At 51.6% G+C, this 22905-nt stretch overlaps 1 protein-coding gene across 5 annotated transcripts in view; it reads left to right on the plus strand.

The window, feature by feature from the left end:
* Prdm11 (PR/SET domain 11) overlaps positions 1-22905 on the plus strand; it is a 74223-nt gene that overhangs the window by 20376 nt on the left and 30942 nt on the right. For 4 of the 5 annotated variants that reach the window (XR_010040217.1, XM_063227814.1, XM_063227812.1 and 1 more), the window contains exons 2-4: positions 6795-6919; positions 7164-7267; positions 7768-8030. Coding sequence is in view for 4 of the 5 variants with exons in the window: in XM_063227814.1 (XP_063083884.1) it covers positions 6801-6919; positions 7164-7267; positions 7768-8030 (486 nt within the window). In the remaining variant the exon portion in view is untranslated. Of the gene's footprint in view, positions 1-6111; positions 6249-6794; positions 6920-7163; positions 7268-7767; positions 8031-22905 lie in introns of those variants that run through there. The other variant, XM_005001563.4, reaches the window with a different exon arrangement.

A 22905-nucleotide genomic window follows, 5' to 3' on the forward strand; every position in this document is an offset into this window, starting at 1 on the left:
TGTGTCATGGAGCCACATCCTGGGCCCTAAAGAATTTTTAAATGACATGTTTCTCATAAGCAAGAAGAAAGAAACACATACCACCACCACCACTCCCTCTGCCAATGAACTACCGTGGCACCCCAAAATAGATCCTCCCGGACCTGAGTATGCAAACTTGTATCATTTTGAATAGATTATTTCATATCTCTGTTTTCATAGCTTTCAGTTTTAAAAACATAATTTTAGTATTGTTTTCAACAGCTTCAAGCTCAGAGCAAAACAGACTAAAAAGCACAGAGCTCCCACATGCCCGCTGTCTGCACTCACACTTTCAAGTGGGGGACGTGTTGGCACAGTCGATAACCCTACAGGGACACGCTGCCATCAGTTTGCGTTGGGATTTGCTCAATGGTGATCTTTCTGGGGCGGGGACACACACACAGCGGGTGATGTAGCATCTTACGGGAGTCCTGTGTTCTGCCTGGTGGGCTCCTTCTCCCTGCGGACCTCTTTACGATCTCTGAAGCCTGGCTGGTTCCAGAATGTCTGCAGATTGCAGGGATGCAGGAAGTAGCCTTTTCAGATTGGCTTCCTCCCCCAGTGATGACTTTCATTTTTACCTTGCAGTATGCTAAGCATGTGTTTCAGGTCCCTAGCATGTTAACTGCTGTGTAGTGTTTCACTGAACGCTGTGTATTCAGTTGTTTTTGGACATTTAAATTATTTCCCATGTCTTTTGCTACCATAAATCACGTTGCAAAGGACAGCTCTGCAGGTAAATCTTTGCTCGTGATTTAATTACACCCTTAGGATAAATTCCCGGATGTGACACTGCTCCTCCAAAGAGCTGGACTGTTGGTATTAGATGCCAAATTGCCCTCCAGAAACACTGCGCTAAATTACACTCCAACAGGCAGGGTCTGAAATACTCATTTCCCTGCAACCATCACTACTCGGTTTTACCATGATTTAAAAGTTTTGCCAGTTTATTGCTGGAAACTTTCTTTTTTTTTTTTTTTTTTTAGTACTAGAGATTAAACCCAGAGCTTCTGCACTGAGCTCTATTACCAGCCCTTTAATTAATTAATTTATTTATTTTTAAATTTTGAGACAGGCTCTTGTTAAGTAGCCAAATTGCCCAGGCTGGCCTCAAACTTGTGATCCTTCTGCCTCAGCCCCCCAGATCACTGGGATTACAGGCATGCACTGCCATGCCTGGCTTATTTTTTATTTTTTACATATGTTTGCACATTAATATGGTTTCACAGTTTTCCATAAAGTATAGTGGTCACTTATCTATTCTTTTGTAATTGCTTGTTTAGGTTTTTTCCCATTTTTTTCCCTAATGATGCAAGCTTTTAGTGACTGTTAAAAAAATGTTTATCTACTAGGAATAGTAGCCACTTGTGAATTATTCCCCACCATTTCAGGTACAGTGGATCAAACCCAATCGTGCATGCCGGGTAAGCTCTGTACCACTGAGCTACAGCACAGCCTGGCCCTATTTTGGTTTTTAATTTTTATTTTTGCTTTCCCATCTTTTAATTTCCAAAGATGTTTTACTGACCCCGATCTCGGTTCAACTTTTATTTATTTATTTATTGGTACCGGGGATTGAACTCACAACCTTGCACTTATGCTGCTGAGCTAAATCCCCAGCCCTCTGTTAAACTTTTAAATAATAACAAAATGCAGGACAGTAATGAATAACCTATTTATAAGGTACTTATCATAGGCCAGGCCTGGGAGAACAGTTCTGACATTAGTTCCATGTAACAAATGGGGAAACTGAGGTGCGAGCAGTGAATGAACTTTCTGTAGGTCAGTCTGTACTGTTATCAGTCTGTACTGCTATCAGTTGGTTAACAGAACATACAGTGACGTATGGCTTTCACAAATAGCGCTTTTTAATAACTATATCATCTGTGAATCACTAAAGTATCTCCAAGCATTTACAAATCTGCCTTCCATATGAGTGGAAGGCGCCTAATTTACTCCTTGCATAGGCAGTGCTTGATGGGTGCATAAATCTGCCTTTAATAATTCCAAGTGGTGAACTGTTAAGGGAACCAGCCTAGCACACGCAGGAACCGTCTTGGGATCTCCTAAAATGTCTGTGGCACAAACAGGACTGAGATCAGGGCTCAGGGTACCAGCCGCGGGTTTGTGGCCCTTGTTATCAGAGGGCATGGCAGAGGGTACTGTGGTGGGTATTGGACCAGACCTGCCAAATTTGCATGGTGCCAACACTAGGGAAACCCAGTGGGCACGCGCTCCCGGCCCCTGGCCACATTGGCTGCTGGGCATTCCAGGATCCTGGCACTGAGCCTGGGGGCGAAAACAGAGCTGCAGGCTCCTGGGTTGCTCTCGGCCCCCTCCTCCTGGGTTTGCAGCGAGCTTAATCTCTGCATGTGCAGACTCAGAGGAGCCAGCCCGGAGGGAGGCCTGCCAGAGGCCCGGATCCTCCACCGGGCGTGGGACCCCCACCTCAGGCCCCTCCCTGGGCAGGTAGTGCCAACAGTTTCCACTGAAACTGGCATTTCACTGGCCCAGGGCTTCAGTGCCAGCTGTAGTGGGCCCAGTGAAGGACACTGGCCCCGTTCCCTCTCTCCCCAAATGGAGATTCATCTGACCCTGACACAACCCATCTCCTTTCTTGTCCCTCCAGACTTCAATTCATGTACAGACAGTCTCTTTCCATTTCAGGGTAGTGGAGTCGAGGGTCCACTCCAGAGTGTAACACATGTGAGTTGTACAAGTGAGGCTTGGTCCTGGTACGCCGGGCAGTTGGTGTCTTCCAAGAATGGAGAGAACTCACTTGTGCTTACAGTCCATAGGTAGCTGTCAAATACTGACAATGCTGAAACTCACTGTATGTCCCTTCTTGCTGTGGCAGCCAGGAGGCTCAGAACTACATGGGAAACTCAATCCTTAACCATCTCACATTAGTGTAATCAGTGCCACTCTTTTTCTGGGCCTCTGACACTGTGGGTGTTTCTTAACCTATATAGTAACTGGTTGACCATCCTAATCCAAAATACGTTGAAATCTGAGACTTTTTAAAGCACTGACCTGACACTCAAAAAATTTCAAATCAGGGGCATTTTGGATTTTCAGATTTGGGATTCTCAACCAGTCAAGTCTAAGCTGACATCCCAAACTGAAAAATTCTCAACTCCGAAACACTCTGGTCCCATCTGAGCATTCTGGATAAGGGATGGTCAACTTCCACATGTGTGTGCTTTGGGACACGGCAAATCTTTCATGGAATGACGGGTGGGTGTGAACAAGAAGCCATGAAAGCAAGGGGCCCCTTGGCAGCTCTGCTTCCAGAGGAAAACAAACGCTTTTCTCAGAAGGGGGTGGATTTCTGGGGCCATTTGACTTGGAACATCTGTCAGCCCCTTCCCACAGTCCTCCTCTGTCTCTCCCTCCCCGTTTCCTCTCTTCCCTCCATCCTTTGAATAAAGAGAGTTCCTATTGTTGCCTACGATCCCTCCTGTTTCTGGTCTCCTTCCCTCTGCCCCTCTCCCCCTCCTCTAGCCCCCGTGCCTCTTAGGGTGGCCAGGGCCGCCCTGATATCCCACACACACCAGGAGCAGTCGGCTCGTCCCAAGGCCTCGATTCAGCCTTATCATTTTTATCTCCTGGGAATAACCTGGCAATCTTAACCACGAAGACTCTGAGCCTGGACGAGCACAGGCCATGTCGCGCAGCTCAGACTATGCAGCCTGCTACCAGAATCGGACTCTAGGCCTCCCGAGACCAATGTCATATGTAACTACCTCTGCCAAACCTCGCTCCTCCATTCCCACCTCGCCAGCCCTGCCTGCCAGGGTCGCTGCAGGAGACCTGCATAGGGAAGAGGATTGAAAAATAGGGAAGAGGATTGAAAAAGCATAATCCACCTACCTGGCTTTCCTTCTGAGGCCTCTTGTAGAGCTGAGATCCTCCAGTGGGCGTAGGGACAGTACATTGTGCTGTGAGTCATCTGATCATGAATTCATCTGGAAATCCTGATTGACCGAGACACGTGCTACATGTTGAGCAGGGCTGAGACTAGCGTAAGACAAGCCAGGCGCTTAGGGTACAAGGAGTATGGAGGCCGCGCGCTCCTGTGTTAACCTTGCAAGTGCAGTGGCCCCAGGAGGGAGGGCTTCCCTAAGGATCATGGCTCAGCAGCTGGCGCAACCTTCCCTGGCCTGGCCCTTGGTGACAGACACTGTCACAGGTGTGAGAAGTCAGTGGTGAGCTAAAGAGCCCGCCCCCTTGCACTGAGGGAGCTTACGCTCTACTAAGGAGCTGGAGCTCATTAACCAAGCACCGGTGCTAGTAGAAGACTGTTATACATGTGACAAGTGTCATGATGTGTGACACAGAGCTAGGAAAGGGCACTGATGGGCAGATGGGCAGTGAAGATACACCATGTCCCCAGGCTTTGTGGCAGGATGGAGCGGCACACCCCAGTTGGGCAGTGAAGGGCACAGTGCCTGGGCAGGGATGCCCCAAGCAGATGGTTTCTAAGCAGTGAGTTCTAAGAAAGTGCCAGATTTTGCAAGCGGTTGGCTTAAAAATAAATCTGATCCAATGGTGAGACTTTAAAGCCATCTCTCAGTGATGTCTTGTCTCCACTGTCCTAGTAGCTTTCTCTAGTGACATTCAGGGACTGTCCCCCAATCTCTATGTCACACAGCTGCCACTGGGATAGAACATATTATCAGGCACATTTTCATCCAGATGCAGAAGCGGGGTGCAGAGGTGTCAGGTGACCTGCGGTGTTTGTCAGCCTGTACTGCCACAGACACTAGTGTGGACCGCGTGGCTTGGATTAGTGTGCCTTTATTTTCTCATGGGTCTGGAGCCTGGAAAGACAAGATCAAGGCAGCAGGCACACAGCTCCTGGTGACGGCTCCCCACCGGTGCATGGCCACCTTCTCAGAAGGCCACCTTTTTGTGGTGTCCTTGCACCATGGAGACAGAAGGACATGGTGACCCTTAAGACCTCAATCTTTGTCACATCACGGCACTCTCTCCAAGCATAATCACAATGGGGCTTAGCGTTTCAGTGTGTGAATGGGAGATGGAGGAGGACACAGTTCAGTCACAGGACCTGCCCTAGGGTGTCGCCACCCCTGGGATTGGAACCTGGGCTTCGCCTGTCCAGAGCCCAGGTTCCTAACCACTAGATGTCACCGCCTCAGGATATCTGTGTGTGACCTTTGCTCATGCAAGTGACACTTGCTCCTCAAGAGTAGAGTGTCCGGCCATCCTTACAGCCCTCAGAGCTTCACTCCCACCAGGAAGCTGGACTGAGGGCAGCAGCCTGAACCCACACCAGGGCGATGCCAGCGGCATCCAGACCTGTGACAGGACGCTCAGATTTTGGGGTGCTCCTGTGACAGGACACTCGGATTTTGGGGTGCTCCTGTTTGCAGTAAACTGAGGCCAAGCCCCAGCTTCCAGCACTGACTCCATTAGGCAGGGTGTGCATGATCTTGGGCAAGTCGCTCCACATCTTCCTGCTCTCGGTGACCTTCCCAACCTAGGAGGGGCTGGGGACCGTCCCATAGCCTCGCGGCGGCCAAACCCGGATCAGCGCTACCGGAGGCAGAGAGGGCGCGCAGGTGGGGACCAGCAGACGCCGCCTGAGCTCGGCGCCCTCGACCCGAGTGGGCGCGGGCCCGTGGGAGGCCCTGGCATTCCTCCTGCCGCGCCCGCTTCGCTGCCCCGCTCCCCGCGCGCCCCTCCCGGCCGCCAGCCAACTGCGTGCCCCCGGGGCCGGCAAGAAGCCACATGCCCCGCAAGGAATGCCGGGCGGGCGGGGGCGGACGCAGCGGGCGGGCCGAGCGCCCCGCCGGGAAGGTGGGTGCCCGCCCCGGCCTCCCGCGCGCCGCCGCCACCGCCCCGTCTCCGCCACGCACGCTCGCCCCGCCCGGCGGCCCCCGCGCGCCCCCGGCCCCTGCGCGCGCCCCCGGCCCTGCCGGCTCGGGGGAGGGGGCCGGCCTTTTGCCTCCCCAAACCCCTCCCAGCAGCCGGCGGCTTTGGGGCCCCGGTGGGGAGCAGGGGGCTGATTAGCCGCGGAGCAGGGGTGTGGCCAGCGGGGCCCCGGGTTGTGAGTCACACCCGCCCCTCGCCCAGTCCCGGGGCCCGGCGCGATCCCGGCCTGAGCTGCTGCGCTGCCCCTGCCCGAGGAGTGTCCCCGGGCTTGGCATGAGGACCCCGGGGTGCCGAGGGAGGGCCTGAAGCCCGGCGCGGTGGCGAGGGCGGTAAGCGCGCAGCGGAGAGGCGGCCCGGCCGAGGGGTGGGGCTTGCACCGGGCTCGCAGGCCGGCCCTCCCCGCCCCCAGCCCCGCCCGGACCGCCCCGGGCCGCGCCGCAGGTCCGGGCGCCGAGGTCCGGCTCCGTGCCCACCCGCCTGGCCCGAGTTGGGCTCGAGTTCTCCCCTCGGGGCTCCGCTCTGCAGAGTTGAATGCCCAGGCTCCTGCGGGCGCCTCGTGCCCTTTGCCCTTCGGTCTTGGGGTCTGGGCAGCCCTTCCCAGCCCAGCCTCCTGGCCCGAGCTGTCCCGGTCCCTGACCCCATGGGGCCGGTGGCTCCAGTCGTCCCTAGGACCAGCCCGGGATAGAAATGGCATTTCCTCTTGGCCGGGCTACAGCTGTTTTTGTTGTCTGTGTTCTCCAGCGCTTCCTCTGGGGATGCAGGGAGGGTAACCAGACTCCGAGGGACCCCTGCCTGCCCTCTCCGCCGCCACTCACCCCTCTTCCCCTGTCTCTTTGATCCTCTCTCTCTGCTGGTCCCGCCTCCCGCGTCCCCAGGACAGAATGACTGAGAATATGAAGGAGTGTTTGGCCCAGACCAAGGCAGCAGTGGGTGACATGGTGACCGTGGTGAAGACAGAGGTCTGCTCTCCACTCCGAGACCAGGAGTATGGCCAGCCCTGGTGAGGCCCCTCTGTGGGTGTGGGGAGCAGGACGCAGGGTGACTCAGCTGCGTGGTGGCTTGGGGACTTAGGGGAAAGTTCCAGCTCCCCGCCCACTTTCCTTAACCTGCACGGGGCAGGCCCCCCGAGGAACAGCGCTCCTTTCCCATCCCTACCCAGGCCCCTTGGCAGGTCAGCACGCTCCTCAATGTGCTTTGATTCTGATGGCTTCTCTGCTTTCTTTCCTGGTCCTTGACCTGAGCAGCTCTAGGAGACCAGAGCCTTTGGCCATGGAAGTTGAGCCCAAGAAACTGAAAGGGAAGCGTGACCTCATGGTGCCCAAGAGCTTCCAGCAAGTGGACTTCTGGTGTAAGTGGGGCTTCAGGCTCTGGACTGTCCCTTCCTTCACCATGATAGGGATAGGCATAAGGGTAGGGATAAGAGTGCTGGGATAGGCATTCGAGTGTGGTGTCGGGTGCAGGCCTGGGCTTCCCTTAGACCTCATTGTTGGCCTACTTTCCAGGTGAGAACACTGAGGCCTGGTGAGATGTCAGTACCCTGTCCAGGATCCACGGCCCATAAATGTTCAACTGTAACACAAACCCCATCTGTTGAACCCCGGCACCTGATTCTTCTTCCCCATTTGCTAACTGGAGGTGCAGGGCTTATGGCAGGCATGTCCTTCGGTTCCCCAGGAAGATGATGAGTGATGGTGCCTGCACCCAGGAGTGGGGGATCGCCAGGGCTGGGAGCCCTGAGTCCGCTGCCCCCTGTCCTCAGGTGGTCCTCCCCTCAGCTCCAAGGCCTCCTGGGAAGCGGTGCCTCTTCTGTCAGATCTAAGGCCCCGCCTCTTTTTTCCCTCCATCCAGTCTGCGAGTCCTGCCAGGAGTACTTCGTGGATGAATGTCCCAACCATGGACCTCCAGTGTTTGTGTCTGACACACCAGTGCCCGTGGGCATCCCAGACCGGGCGGCCCTCACCATCCCACAGGGCATGGAGGTTATCAAGGAGGCGGGCGGAGAGAGTGACGTGCGATGCATAAATGAGGTCATTCCCAAGGGCCACATCTTTGGCCCCTATGAGGGGCAGATCTCCACCCAGGACAAGTCGGCTGGCTTCTTCTCCTGGCTGGTGAGTGTCCCCTGGACTGTTCCATGAAGAGGTACATGGAAGGAAACCAGCAGGGGGAGCCCTGTGCTGGCCCAAGAGCTTCTCTGCCACCTTTGGATGTGCAGATGACAGATCTGGCTGTCCCGTCCCCTGGCTGAGTGGCTGTGTCAGCAAATCAGTAAATCACCAGGTCAGTGCAGGGCAGTTTCCCTGTGGATTCTAGGTGTGTGTCCGGGGGTCTCTCGGAGGCAGATGGCTTGGAGCTGGCGGCAGAGGGGATGAAGAACGTGATGGTATTCAGCCTTGCGAGCAGTGGTTTCAGGTACCAGGCGAGGTGCTGGAGGCAAAGCCTTGCACAAGACAGAAGTGGCCTCTCTGCCCGCAGGGGTCCGGCGGTCGTGGGAAGAAGAAAAGTGTCGCACAAGCAGGAACACGTGTGATTGTGGTCCCTAAAAGGGAAACACAGGCTGCCCTGGCACCTCGACACAGAGGGCATGGCGGTGTGGATAGTGCCCTAGAGTTTGGGGCCTGCAGCCTGTGTGTCATGTGAGCCGGCCCGCTATTTACTACTGAACGTGGCCTTGGACAAGTCGTTTACTTCTCTCTGCTTTTTTGCAATGAGGCTCGTAATAGCTGGTGGCCAGGACGGAATGAGTCAGTACCCTAATGTTCTGGGATTAGGCTTGGCTTAGTGATCACAGTGACGAGCAGCTCATACTACTGTTGGCTTAGGTTGAGGGCTTGGCAGGAAGCTTCCGTTAGCCTAGGACTATGACGAATGAGTAGCAGTTAGAGTTGCAAAGGAGCTGGAAGCGGGCTCCCTGTAGACCCAGGAGCTGAAAGAGGAGTTTGGAAAAGTCTGGTGTGGTGGCAACTGTGATGAGCCCAAGAGGTAATGGGAAGTAATTGGTGGTGGAGGAGGTGGGGGCAGTCCTAGCATTTCCTAAGGCAGGATAAGTGCCTCCTTCATCCCCAGGGCCAGGCAAGCCCCTGATATGGCCTAGCAGAGGTGTGACACGGCCAGGCTGCTGGAATGTGGAGTTTCCAGGTAGGAGGCTGGGATGAGAGTCCATGTGGAACAAAGATGGTGGCTTGGACTCAGGTGCTGGATTAGGCAACATCGAGAGAGATGTAGCGGGGAGGAGTCTTGAGACAATGCCCAGGAGTTGAGCTTGACTGCTGGACAGTGATGGGAGGCCATTGCTCATCACAAAAATGTGCCTGCTCCAGGCGATTCCCCTGCGTGGCCCTGCCAGTTCCACGGTGGGCTGGATCTGACGTCAGTCCCATCCTCACAAAACTTTCTGTGCAGCAGATGGAGTTGATTCGTGAAGAAGATAAATACACTTATCATTATGACTCTGTCAGGCAAGAGTGAGGCTGGGAGAAAGTGAACAGCCAGTGGTGTGGCCAGAGGTCGGGGAAGACTTCCTGCTACTAAACTGTGACTGAAGGAAGCAGAGGGCCAATTGGAGACTGAGGAGGGACATGCAGAAGCCAGCACAGCATGAGCAAAGGCCCTGGGGTGAGAGAGAGAGAAAGAAAAAGAAAGATAGCTTGTGATCAGGAGTAACAGGGTCACATTTGTGTCTGGAAGGGTGACTTTGACTGCAGCCTGGAGATCTGCTTGGGGGCAGAGGGTGCGGTATTGGTAAGAATGGAATCCAGCGCCTGGGTCCCCCGGGGGCACTGTGGCAGAGGAAGCATGGCAGAGACCTGGGGATGTGGACTGCAGGGGTGGAGTAGCTTGTGAACTCTTTGGAGATGAGAGCTGTGACTTGCTGGTGGCCTCGACCAGGGAGTCAAGAGTGTCGAGGGTAACCCCTGCCACTGACCTCCTCTTTGCATGGGTCACTGGTGGACCTTTCTTTGTAAAGATGGAGCGTGCCGGAAGGGGCATGGTGACGACTTTGGTTGTATCCTTGTTGTATACGGAGTCACCTGCAGAAGTCTAAGCGATGACAGGTAGTGGAGGGCTGGATATGAGGATTTGGAGCTTAGAGAAGAGGTTCAGAGATGTCACTTGTGACTCGGCTGTGCCCAGGTGGTCAGCGGGAATGGGGATGTGTGGGCAGTGTGTAGAGAAGAGGGTTTGTCACAGCTTTGATGGGCAACTGTGTCACATTCTGTTTGAAAATCAAGGGAGAACCTACTAAAAGGCATCTGTTGGAGTTAGTGCCTGGGCGGTCACTGGTAACTTTAGCAGTGAGGTGGGTCTCAGCCAAGGGAAATTTTGTACCCCCACAGCAGCTGGCATTGTGGGAGTCACTTAGACTCAGAGTGGGGGTACCCTCCTAGCCCCTGGCAGGTAGAGGCCAGGATTAGTAGGAAACAGTGTACCATGCCCAGGACAGGACACACCCCTATAACAGAGCTGTCCTGCAGAAACTCTGCCAGTCTGATTTGGAAGTGGCAAGAATAGCCACTTTTTAGAAGTTTGCTGCGATAGGAGACGAGGGTGGAGGAGAGAGATGAGAGAGAGACTGGAGGAAGCCACGCAAGGAGTTGTTAATTAGAGAGAGGTGCCATGCTTAAAGCCAACAGGAAGGACTTGCTGCAGGAATGGTGGGATGTAGGGGAAAGACTACCTTAGAACCAGCCAACCAGGGACTGAAGAGTGAGCTAAAACAAACTTTGCCTTCCTTAAATTAAATTGTAGCTATAAGGTATTTTGTCCCAGCAATGGAGGAAGTAATTAACACATTTAGGTACCTGAGAAGTAGGGTCATTGCTATGATGCTACCATATGGTTCAGGAGCCTTTGGGACTGGTTTACAGGCAGAGTTTGAAAGGCTTGGAGGTGATAGCTGTAGAAGCAGCCCTAGAATGCTGTAAGCTGAGTCTGATGGGAGATTCTGGTTGGAACTGAGAAGACTAGAATGCTGTTAAAGAGGCAGATGGTAAAGACCAGGCTCAGGAGGTTTCAGCTGAGAACAACCCTCTAGGGATAGTTGACTCCAGGCCATGTGTGTTACTCTGGCACAAAATTTGTCTATATCTTGCTCATATCCTGAGACTTTATAGGAGATTGAGATTAAGAGTAGTGGGCAAGTTAATGTAGTAGAGGCAATTTCAGGGTAGCCCAATGTTGAGGCTGTGGTATAGATACTGTTGGGGACTTTTAGCCAGGTCTGCATTGAGAATTAAGAGCAAACAGCACAACAGAGTGATTTTAAAAAGTTTTCGGTTTCACCAAATAGGAAGCTCCAGTAAAGAAAGCTGGGGTCTGCAAAGTTGGAAGAGTGCTTGCTTGCTGCAAAGATTAGTGTTAAAAAGAAGACAAGCACTTTCCAACAGGACGGCAAGAAAAATGACTGGAGGACGTGTCATACTTTTCATCACCTTAAAACATTCCAGTGGAGACACTGGACGTGGAAGGTGCAGGTTCAGGGTCTCTTGTGCCTCTGCAAGGGCAGCTGGTCAGATTGGACCAGATGGAAGGAAAGAGGTGTAGCAGGTAAATACTGACCCCCCAATATGTCCATGTCCTAGTACTTGGAACCTGTAACTGTGCTTCTTTATGTGGCTGAAGAGATTTTCAGAGCAATTAAGGTAAGCATCTTGAGATGGGAACATGAGCCAGGAATGCACCTCAGTAGCACAGCACCTGCATGGCAAGTGCCAGGTTCTGAGTTTGATTCCCAGTGCAAAAAAAAACAAAGAAAAAAAGAAAAGAAAAGGGGAGGTTATTTTGGATTAGCTGGGTAGACCTGATGTCATTATAAGGCTAGAATCTCTAAAGGACAAGCAGGAGGGAGGGAGAGGAGAAAAAGGAGAAGCCAAAGAAGGAGAAGGGGAAGGTGGGGAGGGGAATGGAAGGAGGAGAAGGAGAAGGAGGTGGTTTCTTTTTTTTTTTTTTTAATTTTAAAGAGGGTAAAATTAAACACAACAAAACAGAACAAAATAGGACATAAGAAAGCAATGTAGGAGGTACAAATTTCAAAGCTAGATGACCTGAGTTCTTCACTCTCTATCATATTGTCTCTTGTTTTCTTCCAAATAGTTGTCCGTGTCTTCGCATACAGAGAATTCATACAAAACAACAGAGTATAAAACTGATCAAAACAAAATGAGGAAGACAATTTAGGTCTTCAAAACCAGACAAAAGGGAAGTCACTAATGGTTGTTGTAGAGTCTCTGGTTCTCTTCAAAATAGCTGTCCATACTTTCATGTATATTGAAGTTCAACAAAACGAAACAGGCTAAAATAACACTGTTAATTAGAACAAAGCAAAACAGGGATAAAAGTATTTGCCTTCAAAGAGATGGGAGAAGGAAATCGCCCCTACTTGCTACATTGCCTGTGGTCAGCCTCTCCAGGGATGTCCAGATCACTGGCCCCCACTTGCTAACGGTGGGGTGGGGGACATGTGATGTTTGATGCTCAGCCTACGCCGGTAGGCTCACAGCCGCTCCTGGTGGGTTGATGGTGGTGGTGGTGGTGGTGGTGTTGCTTGGTTTCCCGGCACTCCAGGTCTGGGCATGGTGGGTCTCGGTAAACACCGGAGGCATCCATCCTGGGCCGACATGTCTGCCACACTCACAGCCCAGGAGGTGATTTCTTGATGGCTCTGCAGATGGAGGAGGCAGCCTAAGTCCTGGCTGCACCTTGACTGGTGGTAGAGAGAGGGCAGCACCATGCAGGTGGGGACTTTGACCTTTGTGACCCCAAAAGATGATGGGCACTGAAGTTCTGGAGAGAATGGGTGCTCAAAATGGCCCCAGAAGTGTGTAAGGGGTGGGGAGGGGAGTGGATGCTCAGACCTCCATCTGGGGTACAGCAGGAGTAGGGAGCAGCTCTACCTGTGCAGGTAATGGACGGGAGGGAGAGGAAAAGGGGCTGAACGGTGACTCTTACTTGGGGACAGGGTCTGGGAACTGCACATCATAAACCTCATGTGCATGCCAAGTCTGTCCCCAGGCCCCTCCTTGCCATTTTCTTGGCTTTTTTTTTTTTTTAAAAACTTTCTGCTTGGCTTCAAAAGCTGCCACCACAAAACATACTTCTGTGCACGACTCCTCCACAATGTGTGTGTCCTGTGCTCCAGTGGACAAGGGGGTGATGGGCAGGGTCAGCACAGCTGCTCCTGTTTATTGAGCACTTACTTCGTGTTTGTGTCTGTGCTCGGTGACCTATAGCGTCTTATCCTCTGATCCTAACAGAGCCCCTGTGATGCCTACATCATTGTGTCCTTTGCACAGGAGGGGATACTGAGGCCTGGAGGGGGTGAGTCGTTCTGCACAAAGCTTAGCAGCTAGTGAGTGACTGAGCCAGAATTCCAACCTGTGCAGTGCAGCTCTGGCACCAGCCCTCCTTCTGTCCCTGGTCCTGTCCACCTTCTTCCTTGTCCTGCCTCTTCCAATCTACGCGACCTGGAGGAGAGCTGCTCCCATAGTACAGAGCACAAGCAAGGGCCAGGACTGAATGCACCCATGGACCATTTCCCCCCTGCTTCCCCCTGTAGCCCGGCCTCCGTGGCCTGAGCTTTGCATTCGCTTCTGCCTGTTTAGGGAAAAAAAAAAGCCCCTCCCTCTGCCTTCTCATGCCGTTGGAATGCACACACCATAAATCACTGCCAAGGTCGCTCGGGCTGCCCTTAGATCCTGCGTGTGGGGCAGATGCTCAGGCGGGAGGTGCTTGAGGCTGCCATGCGGCCACATGGTTTGGTGCAGGGCAGAAGGAAGAGGAGCTGACACAGGGTTTCTGTTTAGAGTTTTCATTCGGAGCCTGTCTTGTTCCAAAAAGGACTCGGGGCGTAGAGGATTTAGGGTGCATAAAGCACAGCATATTACAGCTGAGGGAGGAGAAAGGGGAAACAGGAGCAAGGCGACAGTGCCCTCACCTGGCTGTGCCCTGAGGGCTGACGGGGCCCAACCCTGGCAGCCGCAGGGAAGCAGGGTAGGAGCCTGCAGCTCCAGGGCATCCTGCCTGTGACTGTGGGGTGGGAGGTGCCGGGGAGCTCTGGAGTGCTCAGCCCTCCGGGCACTGGCGCTGGGCAGCTCCTCCAGGGCTCTCTCCAGGGGGCACTGTGCTGGCATGGCTTGCTCCTGTCGGCCAGCCCCCCACCTGTCGGACTCCTGCTTTTCTGGGGAGACGCAGGTGTCAGGTGGGATCTTGAGGCTTCTAGTTTCAGCTTCCTTCGAGAAACAGATTTCTTCTGGACCTTGGGGGAAACCTGGGTGCACCCTGCAGAACGGGGTCAGGGAGCGCCTGGGGCTGCAAAGATGTGAATGCAGACAGTGACAGTGGCAGCAGAGGTGACAGGAACAGGCTGGCTCTGCTACGGGGAGGGGCGCTCAGGGAAGCCAGGTGTCCAGGGAGGAAGAAAGGAAGGAACTTTTGAGACCAGTAGGGGACGTGTGTGTGCGTGCTTTTCCTGCTTGTTGGTTGAATTTCTGTTAACTGAATTTGAGAAAAGACAAGCTGTGTAGGAAGTTGTAAACATGATCAATCAATGCTCCGCCCCTTGGGTCGCCTGTCACTAACATCTCGTACTTATACGCACACGGGTGCACAGACACATGCTGTTTTGCTTGTCTGTTTATTTATTGGTTTTATCCCCAAACTGTTTAAAGTACAGTTAAGTCATGACGCTAACACACGCGGGCAAACACTTCCTACAGGACTGCAGAGCGCTTGGTCTCTTCCAAAGCTCCTCCCCTTTTGCCATTAGTCTCGAAGCCGCCCCTGGTGCCACAGGAGTGAATCAGATGACTTTGTCCCAATAAAACTTTATTTGTGAACATTGAACTTGGAATCTCATGTAATTTCCCTTGAAACACGAACCTCGCATAAATGCAAAAACCATACAAATGTAATTTACGCGAAGGTAATTTTTTCTCAATCGTTAAAAAAGCCGAAGACCATGCGTGGCTCCTGAGTAGGATGGAAGCAGCTAGGGAAGGTGATGGTGGATGGGACCTGCCGTGGCTTGCTGGCTGCCCCTGTCCCGTGCGGCTATAATACGATTATTCTAGCCAGAAAGCTTCACTTGGAGACAGTGCGGTCTCACTGGGGTCCAGTGCCTCTGAGCCACGTCCTTTATAGTTATTACTGCCCAGGCACCTTGAGTGAGTCTGTTCTCTTGTTCGGCAGCCTCCTTTGTTCTGATGACCCCCTCTTACGGCTTTTCTCTTTCCTGACGTTGCGGCCTTTTGAAGAGTTTGGGACAGTTGTGTGCAGAATGTTCAAGGCTTAGCTTTTTCAGATTGTTTCCTTGTGACTCTGGCACAAGCCACGTGGTGTCTTTCTCTTTTGTGAGCAGTCAGGAGGGCGGGACGTTGGTCTGTCTTGGCTTCTGGCCCTGGCTTGAGCACCTGTGGGTGAGTCTTGCCTGTGCGGTTATCCGTGGTTTAAATGCTTTCCTATTCTACTACTTGACATTCTCCTGGCGCGGGCTGGCAGTGGGGTCCATCCTTCTTTCCTCGCCCATCCCTGTTTAGAGCTGTGGTTTGTACCTATATGGACTAGTGAGTTCTTTTTTTTTTTTTTTTTTTTTTTTGTCTTTTTCCTTTTTATCGGTACTGGGGATCGAACTCACGACTACCTGCTTGCAAGGCAGGCGCTTATGCCGCTGAGCTAAATCCCCAGCCCCAGACTAGTGAGTTCTTTAATTATTCACTATGCTATCCCATAGCTCACCCTGGCCCTTATTCACTCTGATGTTTAAATTTCCTGCATTGGGCTAGGTGAGTCCCTTCTTACGAAGAATCCTTGGCTTACGATTCCTGACTTGAAGATTTTCCAGCTACCTCTCCCAGGAGTTCTGATTGCTCTTGGTGGGAATTGTCTTTAGCAACCAAGATGGCAGAGCACTAGAGGCACAGTCCTATTGAGCGGCCTCAGAGCACAGTCCAGGCCATAACTCTGTTGTGAGGAGTAAGTTGGAGCAGATGGCCTTTGGAGCCAGGAACCTGACATTGCAAGCAGTGTGCAACATGCATGTGCAAAGGCCCAGAGGCACCCAGGTCATGCTGGGTGAGAATGGCCATAGGGGTCAGCAGAAGTACAGAGCATTTAGAAGGCAAAGTAGGAGACGATGCTAGAAAAAAGTCACATGTGTGTTTTGTTTTTGGAGACGAGATCTTGCTGTGCTATGTAGACTGGCCTCAAATGCTCCACCTTTTTGCCTTAGTTTCCTGAGTAGCTGGAATAAAAAAGCTACTTTTCTTGTTTTCTCAGATGCCATAGGTCATAAAACATGATTCAATCTCAGCATTCTGGAGGTAAAAGTGTGTGCTTCAATCCTAAGTTTCAGAATTAGCATCAGAATTATTGCCTGGGATGTAGCTCAGTGGCACAGAGACTGCCTGGCAAGAGCAGGGTCATGAGTTTGATTCCCAGGACAAATGGGTTCAGTTTGTGTAGATGTTTTATAAATACTCGTGGTTTGGTTATTGAATCACAAACCAAACCAATGGTCCTCCCCCATATATAATATGGTAGTGAACCAGTTCTGGCTGCAATGGAGTCTGATTCTCAAAATCTGTCGTACTGGAATAAAAGAAGAGAGTGAAAAATTATTCTGACCTGGCCCAGTGTTTCCTGCGTAGACAGAGACTAACCTGGCCTTTTGTGTACCTTGTATATCCCCCAATATCATGTTAATTTTATTTAATGCTACTTTTAAAGTTATACACAGAAGTTTAGGTAAACATAAAGCTCCTTGTAACTTTTAAATAACTATATTATAAAACAGAGATTCACAAATATAAAATGAATATGGTTAACAAACACTAACATATTTCAGATTAACAAAGCCATTTTAATGTGATGGACAGTGTTGCTTTGTATCATCATACACATCTGTGTTTATAAAGTGAACAGACATGGTCAGTGGTTACTGTGCACAGATTTTTGGCAGTGGGGAGTCTGGTGCCGGGGTGTGTCCTGCATTTTCTTTATTTGCCTCTGTTAGTCACTGCTTGAAGCACTGGGCAGGTTTGATTAGTGCAGCTACTATAATGTGCCTTGGCCTTTTCATCGTCAGGGTGCAGACTTTGCATCTGTTCTTTTTCCAGTGGCTTGTGGCAAGGAGTAATCTCTCTCACTGTGAAGCAAAGTACCCCAAATGTCAGTGGCTTATAGACAGGTGCACGCCTGTAATCTCAGTACTTTGGAAGGGTGAGGCAGGAGGAATGCAAATTTGAGTCTCACCTGCGCAGTTTAGCAAGGCCCTGCCTGAAAACAACACCGGACCAAACCAAACAAATGAGTCAAGACAGAGAGAAAGAAAGAGAGACAGAGACAGAGACAGAGACAGAGATAGACAGACAGAGACAGAGAGGAGGGGAAGGGTTTGGGACATAGGTCAGTTTCAAGACTCTGGGCTCAGTGCCAATACGATAGATAGATAGATAGATAGATAATTAGGTAGGTGGTGGAGAACAAGGGATTGCCAAGCTTTTCTGTAGCAGACCAGCTAAAGCAGGAAGCATTTTAGGCTTTGTGGACCATCCGATGCCTGTTGTTTGTACAGGCGCTCCTCTGGCTACGAGGGGGCTGTGTCCCAGTCACCCCTGGCAACTGAGATATCTTGAGAGGGAAAGCATTGAGCACCTGCCCACCGCGATGTCCCAGGATAGCGGTGCCCTGGCTGGAGTGGTCATTCATTTCCCCAGGGTCATATTGCTGGGAGCCATGACTCACTGTCAGCGTCTTTCTGGGCTGGGAAAGGATCAGAGGTGAGATCTGAAGCACAGTTTCTGCTGAGTGGCTATCGCTGTCAAGAGTCAGGAAGTAGAACAATCTTAAGTCAAACGGTTCTGATCTACAAGGCATCCCGCCTGACCAGCCCAGGACAGCTGTAGATAGCTGCTGCGAACTCCACTAACGGTGTTTTAAGGGCTAAAATTCGGATTCCACCTCCTAAGATGTGACTCTTCTTTCAAGCTCTCTTTCCCTTTTGTTCTGTCGCCAGGGACGGAGCCGAGGCCCTGGGCGTGCTAGCCAGGCGCTCTACCACGGAGCCACATTCCTAGCCCCTGACTTATTTTTCAGTCAATTCAAACTGTACCAGCCGTTCTCAGCTGTTGGGCCGTGTGAAAACAGGTGGTGGCTGGCGCTGGCCTGCAGCCACCCGTGGCGACCCTGGCACAGAACAACAGTCATGTAATCTTGTGGGGGCGCCGGCTGGTTGGCCGCTGTCCTGCTTTGTGCCTGTGTATCTGTTGGTCGCTTGCAGTGTAGCTGTCTCTTGTCTCCTGGTTGTGCAGCTTTGAGCTCCTCCATCTTGGCTGGGTTGGAGGATGAGGGCTCCTTGGGGAGGTTCTGTGTTTCAAGACCACCTATGTCATGGTTGGTAATATCTCAGCCCAAGGTCAGGAGCGAAGAAATACGGTCTAGTGTAGAGCCACATGGCAACAGGTGACAGGATGCTTGGCACACAGGGGCCTAGAACCCTGACCAATTCTAGTCTCTGTGTGCGGAAATCTCCTGGTGATTCTCACTATGCAGTTTAAACTGGCCTCGAACTGATTTATGTAACCCAGGCTAGCCTTAAAATCATGGTGATCCTCCTGCCTCAGCCTCCCAAGTGTTGAGATTACAGGTGTACATCACCGCACCTGGCTGTTTTTTAAAAATGAAAACACTGAATTGAAAATTGCTGTGCCTTGGCAATCTGTCCAAAGACCCTAGATGGATGGGCATTCATTCTTAGTAAAGTTCCAGGCCTTGATGACAGGGGACTTGAGTTTCCCATCTGGAGAGAGAGGACTGGTTGGATCTGTGTTCTCTGAGCCTCACTCGGCACCAGACCCTAGGGACCCTCAGCAGATATTGGTGAAGCCTGATGACAACAATAGCAGTGAACAGTAGCTACTACTTATGCTTACTAAGTGATCTTCAAGGTCAGCAGCATTTCAGGACTGCCTGCAGGAGAGCAAGTCGCATCTCCCTTTTATAGAACCTCGGACTCCTTACCCACAGCTACACGGCTAACGACAGGACCAGGGCGGTTAACCAGAGCCTGAGCTGAGCCTGTGGGCTGTGGGCCCCACATGAGAAAAGCTGAGTTCCCACGGGACCCTCTGGCCCTCCTGCCACTCGCAGGAAGCCGTTGCGTCCCCTGGGAATGCCGTCCCAGTGTGTGCCTGCAAGCTCTGGCCCTTTTTCTGTCTAGTTGCTGCTGCTGAGTCTTTGGCAGATTTTGAAAGACAGCTTTATTAGCTGTAACTCAGATGCCCTACAAACCAGCCACGCAGACTGTTTAACTCCGGTAGTTTTCAGTGTGTTCACATGCAGACACAGCCATCGCCATGGGCGATTTTCATGACTTTGAGAAATCCTGCGCCCCATAGCTGTCTCTCCCTCCACCCCTTGCCCGACCCACCTCGCCCTAAGGAAGCATGAATCTGCTTTCTCACCCTCCGATTTCTTTTTTTTTTTTTCTTTAAGATTTTTTTTTTAAAAAAGAATAAAACAAAACAATAAAATGAAACAAAACAATACAATACAATGAGAACAACCTTGGGTTTCAAAAATAAAACAGTGGGAAATCAACAGTAGTGCACATTGTTATCCTCCAAATAGTTGCTCAGATTACGAGATATAGGCATGCATGCAAAGTTCATCAGACAATATAAGCCCTAAGTTGTTTCTTTGCTTCAGTTGCTATGGTTTTAGAAATGTGTGGCTTCCATTTCAGGTGTGTGACTTCTGATTTATTTTGTGTCTGTGTCTCCTGGACTTGTTTGGGGTGGGGCTGCCCTGGGGGTGTGGCCTCTTCCCCAGTCTGTGTGGCCAGTTCTCCTGGGGCTGTGGCGTCCTCACTGTGACCCACGGCCATGGTGCTGTTTCTCTTATTTTTGCTGGATTCCTGGATTATCTGTCTCCAGGGGCTTCAAGTCTCACTTCAGATGCTTCCTGGGTCCGGAGACCCACTTCCCTCCTTTTTCTCTTCCTCACGTTACTGTATTCCAGTGTCTGGACACCAAATCTCGGAGACGCTCCTTCTCTGCTGCTCACCACTAGCCAGCCTCTCCGAAGTCCTCTTCGGATTTCTCATTCTAAACTTTGATATGAACAAGATCATTTAGTGTGTGGCCTTTCGTGTCTGGCTTCTTGCCGTTAGCCTGATGTCTTCAAGACTCATCCATGTTATAGAATGTGTTGTTCCTTTCCGTGGCACATAACGTCCCATCGTGTGGCTACACCATGATTATCTATCTGTTCATCTCTAGGTGCCAGTGGGTGGTTTCTGCCTTTTGGCTGCTACCACAAACATTCGTGTGGATATATGTTTTCATTTCTCTTGGGCCTAATACTCAGGAGTGAAAGTTCTAGGTCATGTGGTAGCTCATGTTTAATTATTTGAGGAGCTGCCAGAGAGCAGATGAATCATGACAGTCTATGAGGGCTTGGCTTTCCCTACATTCCTGCCAATGCTTGTTTGTATCCGATATTCTGATGCTAGCCACACTAGTGATGTGAAGTGATGTCACATTGTAGAATTTTAGGGGTTTTTCCTCTTCTTTTTATATCACTTGCCCATTTCACTGGGGAAGAGCCAGCAGGATGGCAGTTCAGGTTGTATACTGAAAATCCCATGGAGTGCTTTTCACAGAAGCCCGGCTAACAGCTTTCCTGTGCCTCGTGGACCACAAAGACCCATCCAGGCTACACTGTATTGGACATTGGTTTCTCTCTAGGTTCTCACTGGCCACAGGCTCCTTCCAGGTTGCTGCCTCCTGGATAGGCAGATTCCTCTGACTGTCTTGCCCCCTTTGCCCAAGAGCCTTTGTGCCAGTGCTAATTAAGAAGCCAGGCTCAGGCTGGTGTCCGTGTGAGCGGCTCTCCCTGCTCCTCCCGGGCCATTCTAGCACTTGAAGGTGCTCACTGCTTTCTCCAAAGGAGCTCCTCCCAAGAGGCTGGCGCCTCAGATCCAAGGGCCTGGAGACACAATTGCTGTCTGAGTCGGTGACAGGGCCCTCGGCTCCCAACTCGCCCCTGCCACTTGTCAGGCCCATGTGTCTTTGGTTTATTGCCTCTTCTGTCTGTGTAACTGGGGTGCACCGTGTCACAGAATGTCAAACTGTCACGTGAATGGGTGCCCACTGCAGGCCTGGGCCTGGCAGTGCCGAGCGGGTCACCTTCAGCTGCCTTCCTTTGGGTTTCAGGAAAGGCTTACACCAGGGGGAGATGTGAAGAGTGTGAGACCAGATGTGGGGCTTGCAGTCGGACATGAACAGACCTCATTTCCAAGTCTCTGGGGCTTCTTTAGACTTAAGAAACATGGCGATCCTGCCACTTACCATGGTCTAGCTGAAGCAAAGTGATGAGCAGGCTGGGACGCACCACGCTCCCTGAGACCACCCATGTTGGGGTCTGCTTTCTGTCATGGTAATGAAGCCCCTGGGCCAGTTCCTTATGAAGAGGAAGAGCTTTGGAGGTTCCAGCCCAAGATCAGACAGACCTGTGACCATTGGCCTCTGGGGAGAGACACGCAGAGGAGCCATCTGTTCACCTCATGGCTGGAAGCAAGAGAGGACGGGGCTAGGGTCCCACGGTCCCCATCCAGGGTATACCCAGTGACCCAGGGACCCCTCACTGGACCCCACCTGCTTCGGGTTCTACCACCTCCCAGCGGCACCACAAGTGGCGAGCAAGCCTTTAATACGGCCTGTGGGTGCTGCCCAGCAGCACTTCCATGAAGGGTCGGAGAGATTCAGACCCTCAGAAGCAGAGATGGATGATGGTTGCTGGCGCCTTGTGCAGGGAGAAAAGGGCATGTGAGTCGCAGACTCAGAAGCGTAGCGTAAGAAAGGCGGTCAGAGATCTCCTGTTACACTCAGTGCCACACTGTACACCTAAACCATGCCAGGGAGGTGAATCTCAGATTGGTATCACACTCGCAGTAAGGAAGTTTTGAAAAGCAGAAAGAAACATTTGTAGACACTAAATACATCTGTGGCGGTGGGTTTCTGGGTGCACACTTCCGTCCACACTCATGAATTTGTAAGCACTGAATATGTACAACTCTGAATATTTCACTCATACCTCTGTATACCAAAGGAAAAATTTTGGTAAAAGGTGGCTTTGGAACACAGAAAGGGAGTACTCACCTCCTTCTCCATTAAATGAGGGTGAACAAGTGACATCCTGGTGCTTGAAATGTTTAGCCATTTAGGGAGTTATACACACAGCGAATGTTCATAGAATGCTGTGCACAAAATTTTAGGTTCCCATGCACAAGAAATTCACTTTATGTGCTTGGACAGCAGGTTAGGAACCTGCGTCACGATTATCTCTGAGCCCTTGTCTAGCTTGTGTGTTCTCTACTCCATGACTGGGGACAGCAGAAACCAGAGTCCAGGTTGAGGACGGCCACCTTGTCCTCGTGGTCTTCACTTGACCCAGCTGGCGAGAGGCTGGAGAAGAGGCGATCAATGCCATCGACCTCCTGAAGGTCTTGGGAAAAACCTCAGAGACACAGTAAAGCTCACTGGCTGCTGAGAATGTCTTCTCCCATGATTTCTGTGCCTACTTCATGCTTTGAGGAGGTGCAGGGTGGAAAATCAGGATGCTTAATGGATTCCGTGGGTTCCTAGAAAGTTGCAAACAGATCAGCTTTTTGAAAATCCAATTTCTGCAACATCTGGTCATGGCTTCATTTGGAGGCGCCCAGCAGCGAATCCCGATGGTAGCAGATGCTTGGTTGCTGGAGCAGAGGCTCTGGGAGAGCTGGGAGGGGCATCAGCCTCTGCCCTGCAGCTTGGGTAAAACCTGGACTGGGCCAGCAGGGACCCGATTGCCACTCCAGCTTCCTGTGCATTTTCTCTCTGGTGGGGACACCTTACCTAACAACTCTACACCTGAGCTTCCTGATCTGCATCATGACAGTCCCCAAATCCACTTCATAATTCATGAGCTTTCAGTGACAGGGAGAATATCAGA

The sequence above is a fragment of the Cavia porcellus genome, unplaced genomic scaffold (genome assembly GCF_034190915.1).
Source record: "Cavia porcellus strain 051 isolate PalLab524CR breed Dunkin Hartley unplaced genomic scaffold, mCavPor4.1 scaffold_17, whole genome shotgun sequence".
NCBI classification, from domain to species: Eukaryota; Metazoa; Chordata; class Mammalia; order Rodentia; family Caviidae; genus Cavia; species Cavia porcellus.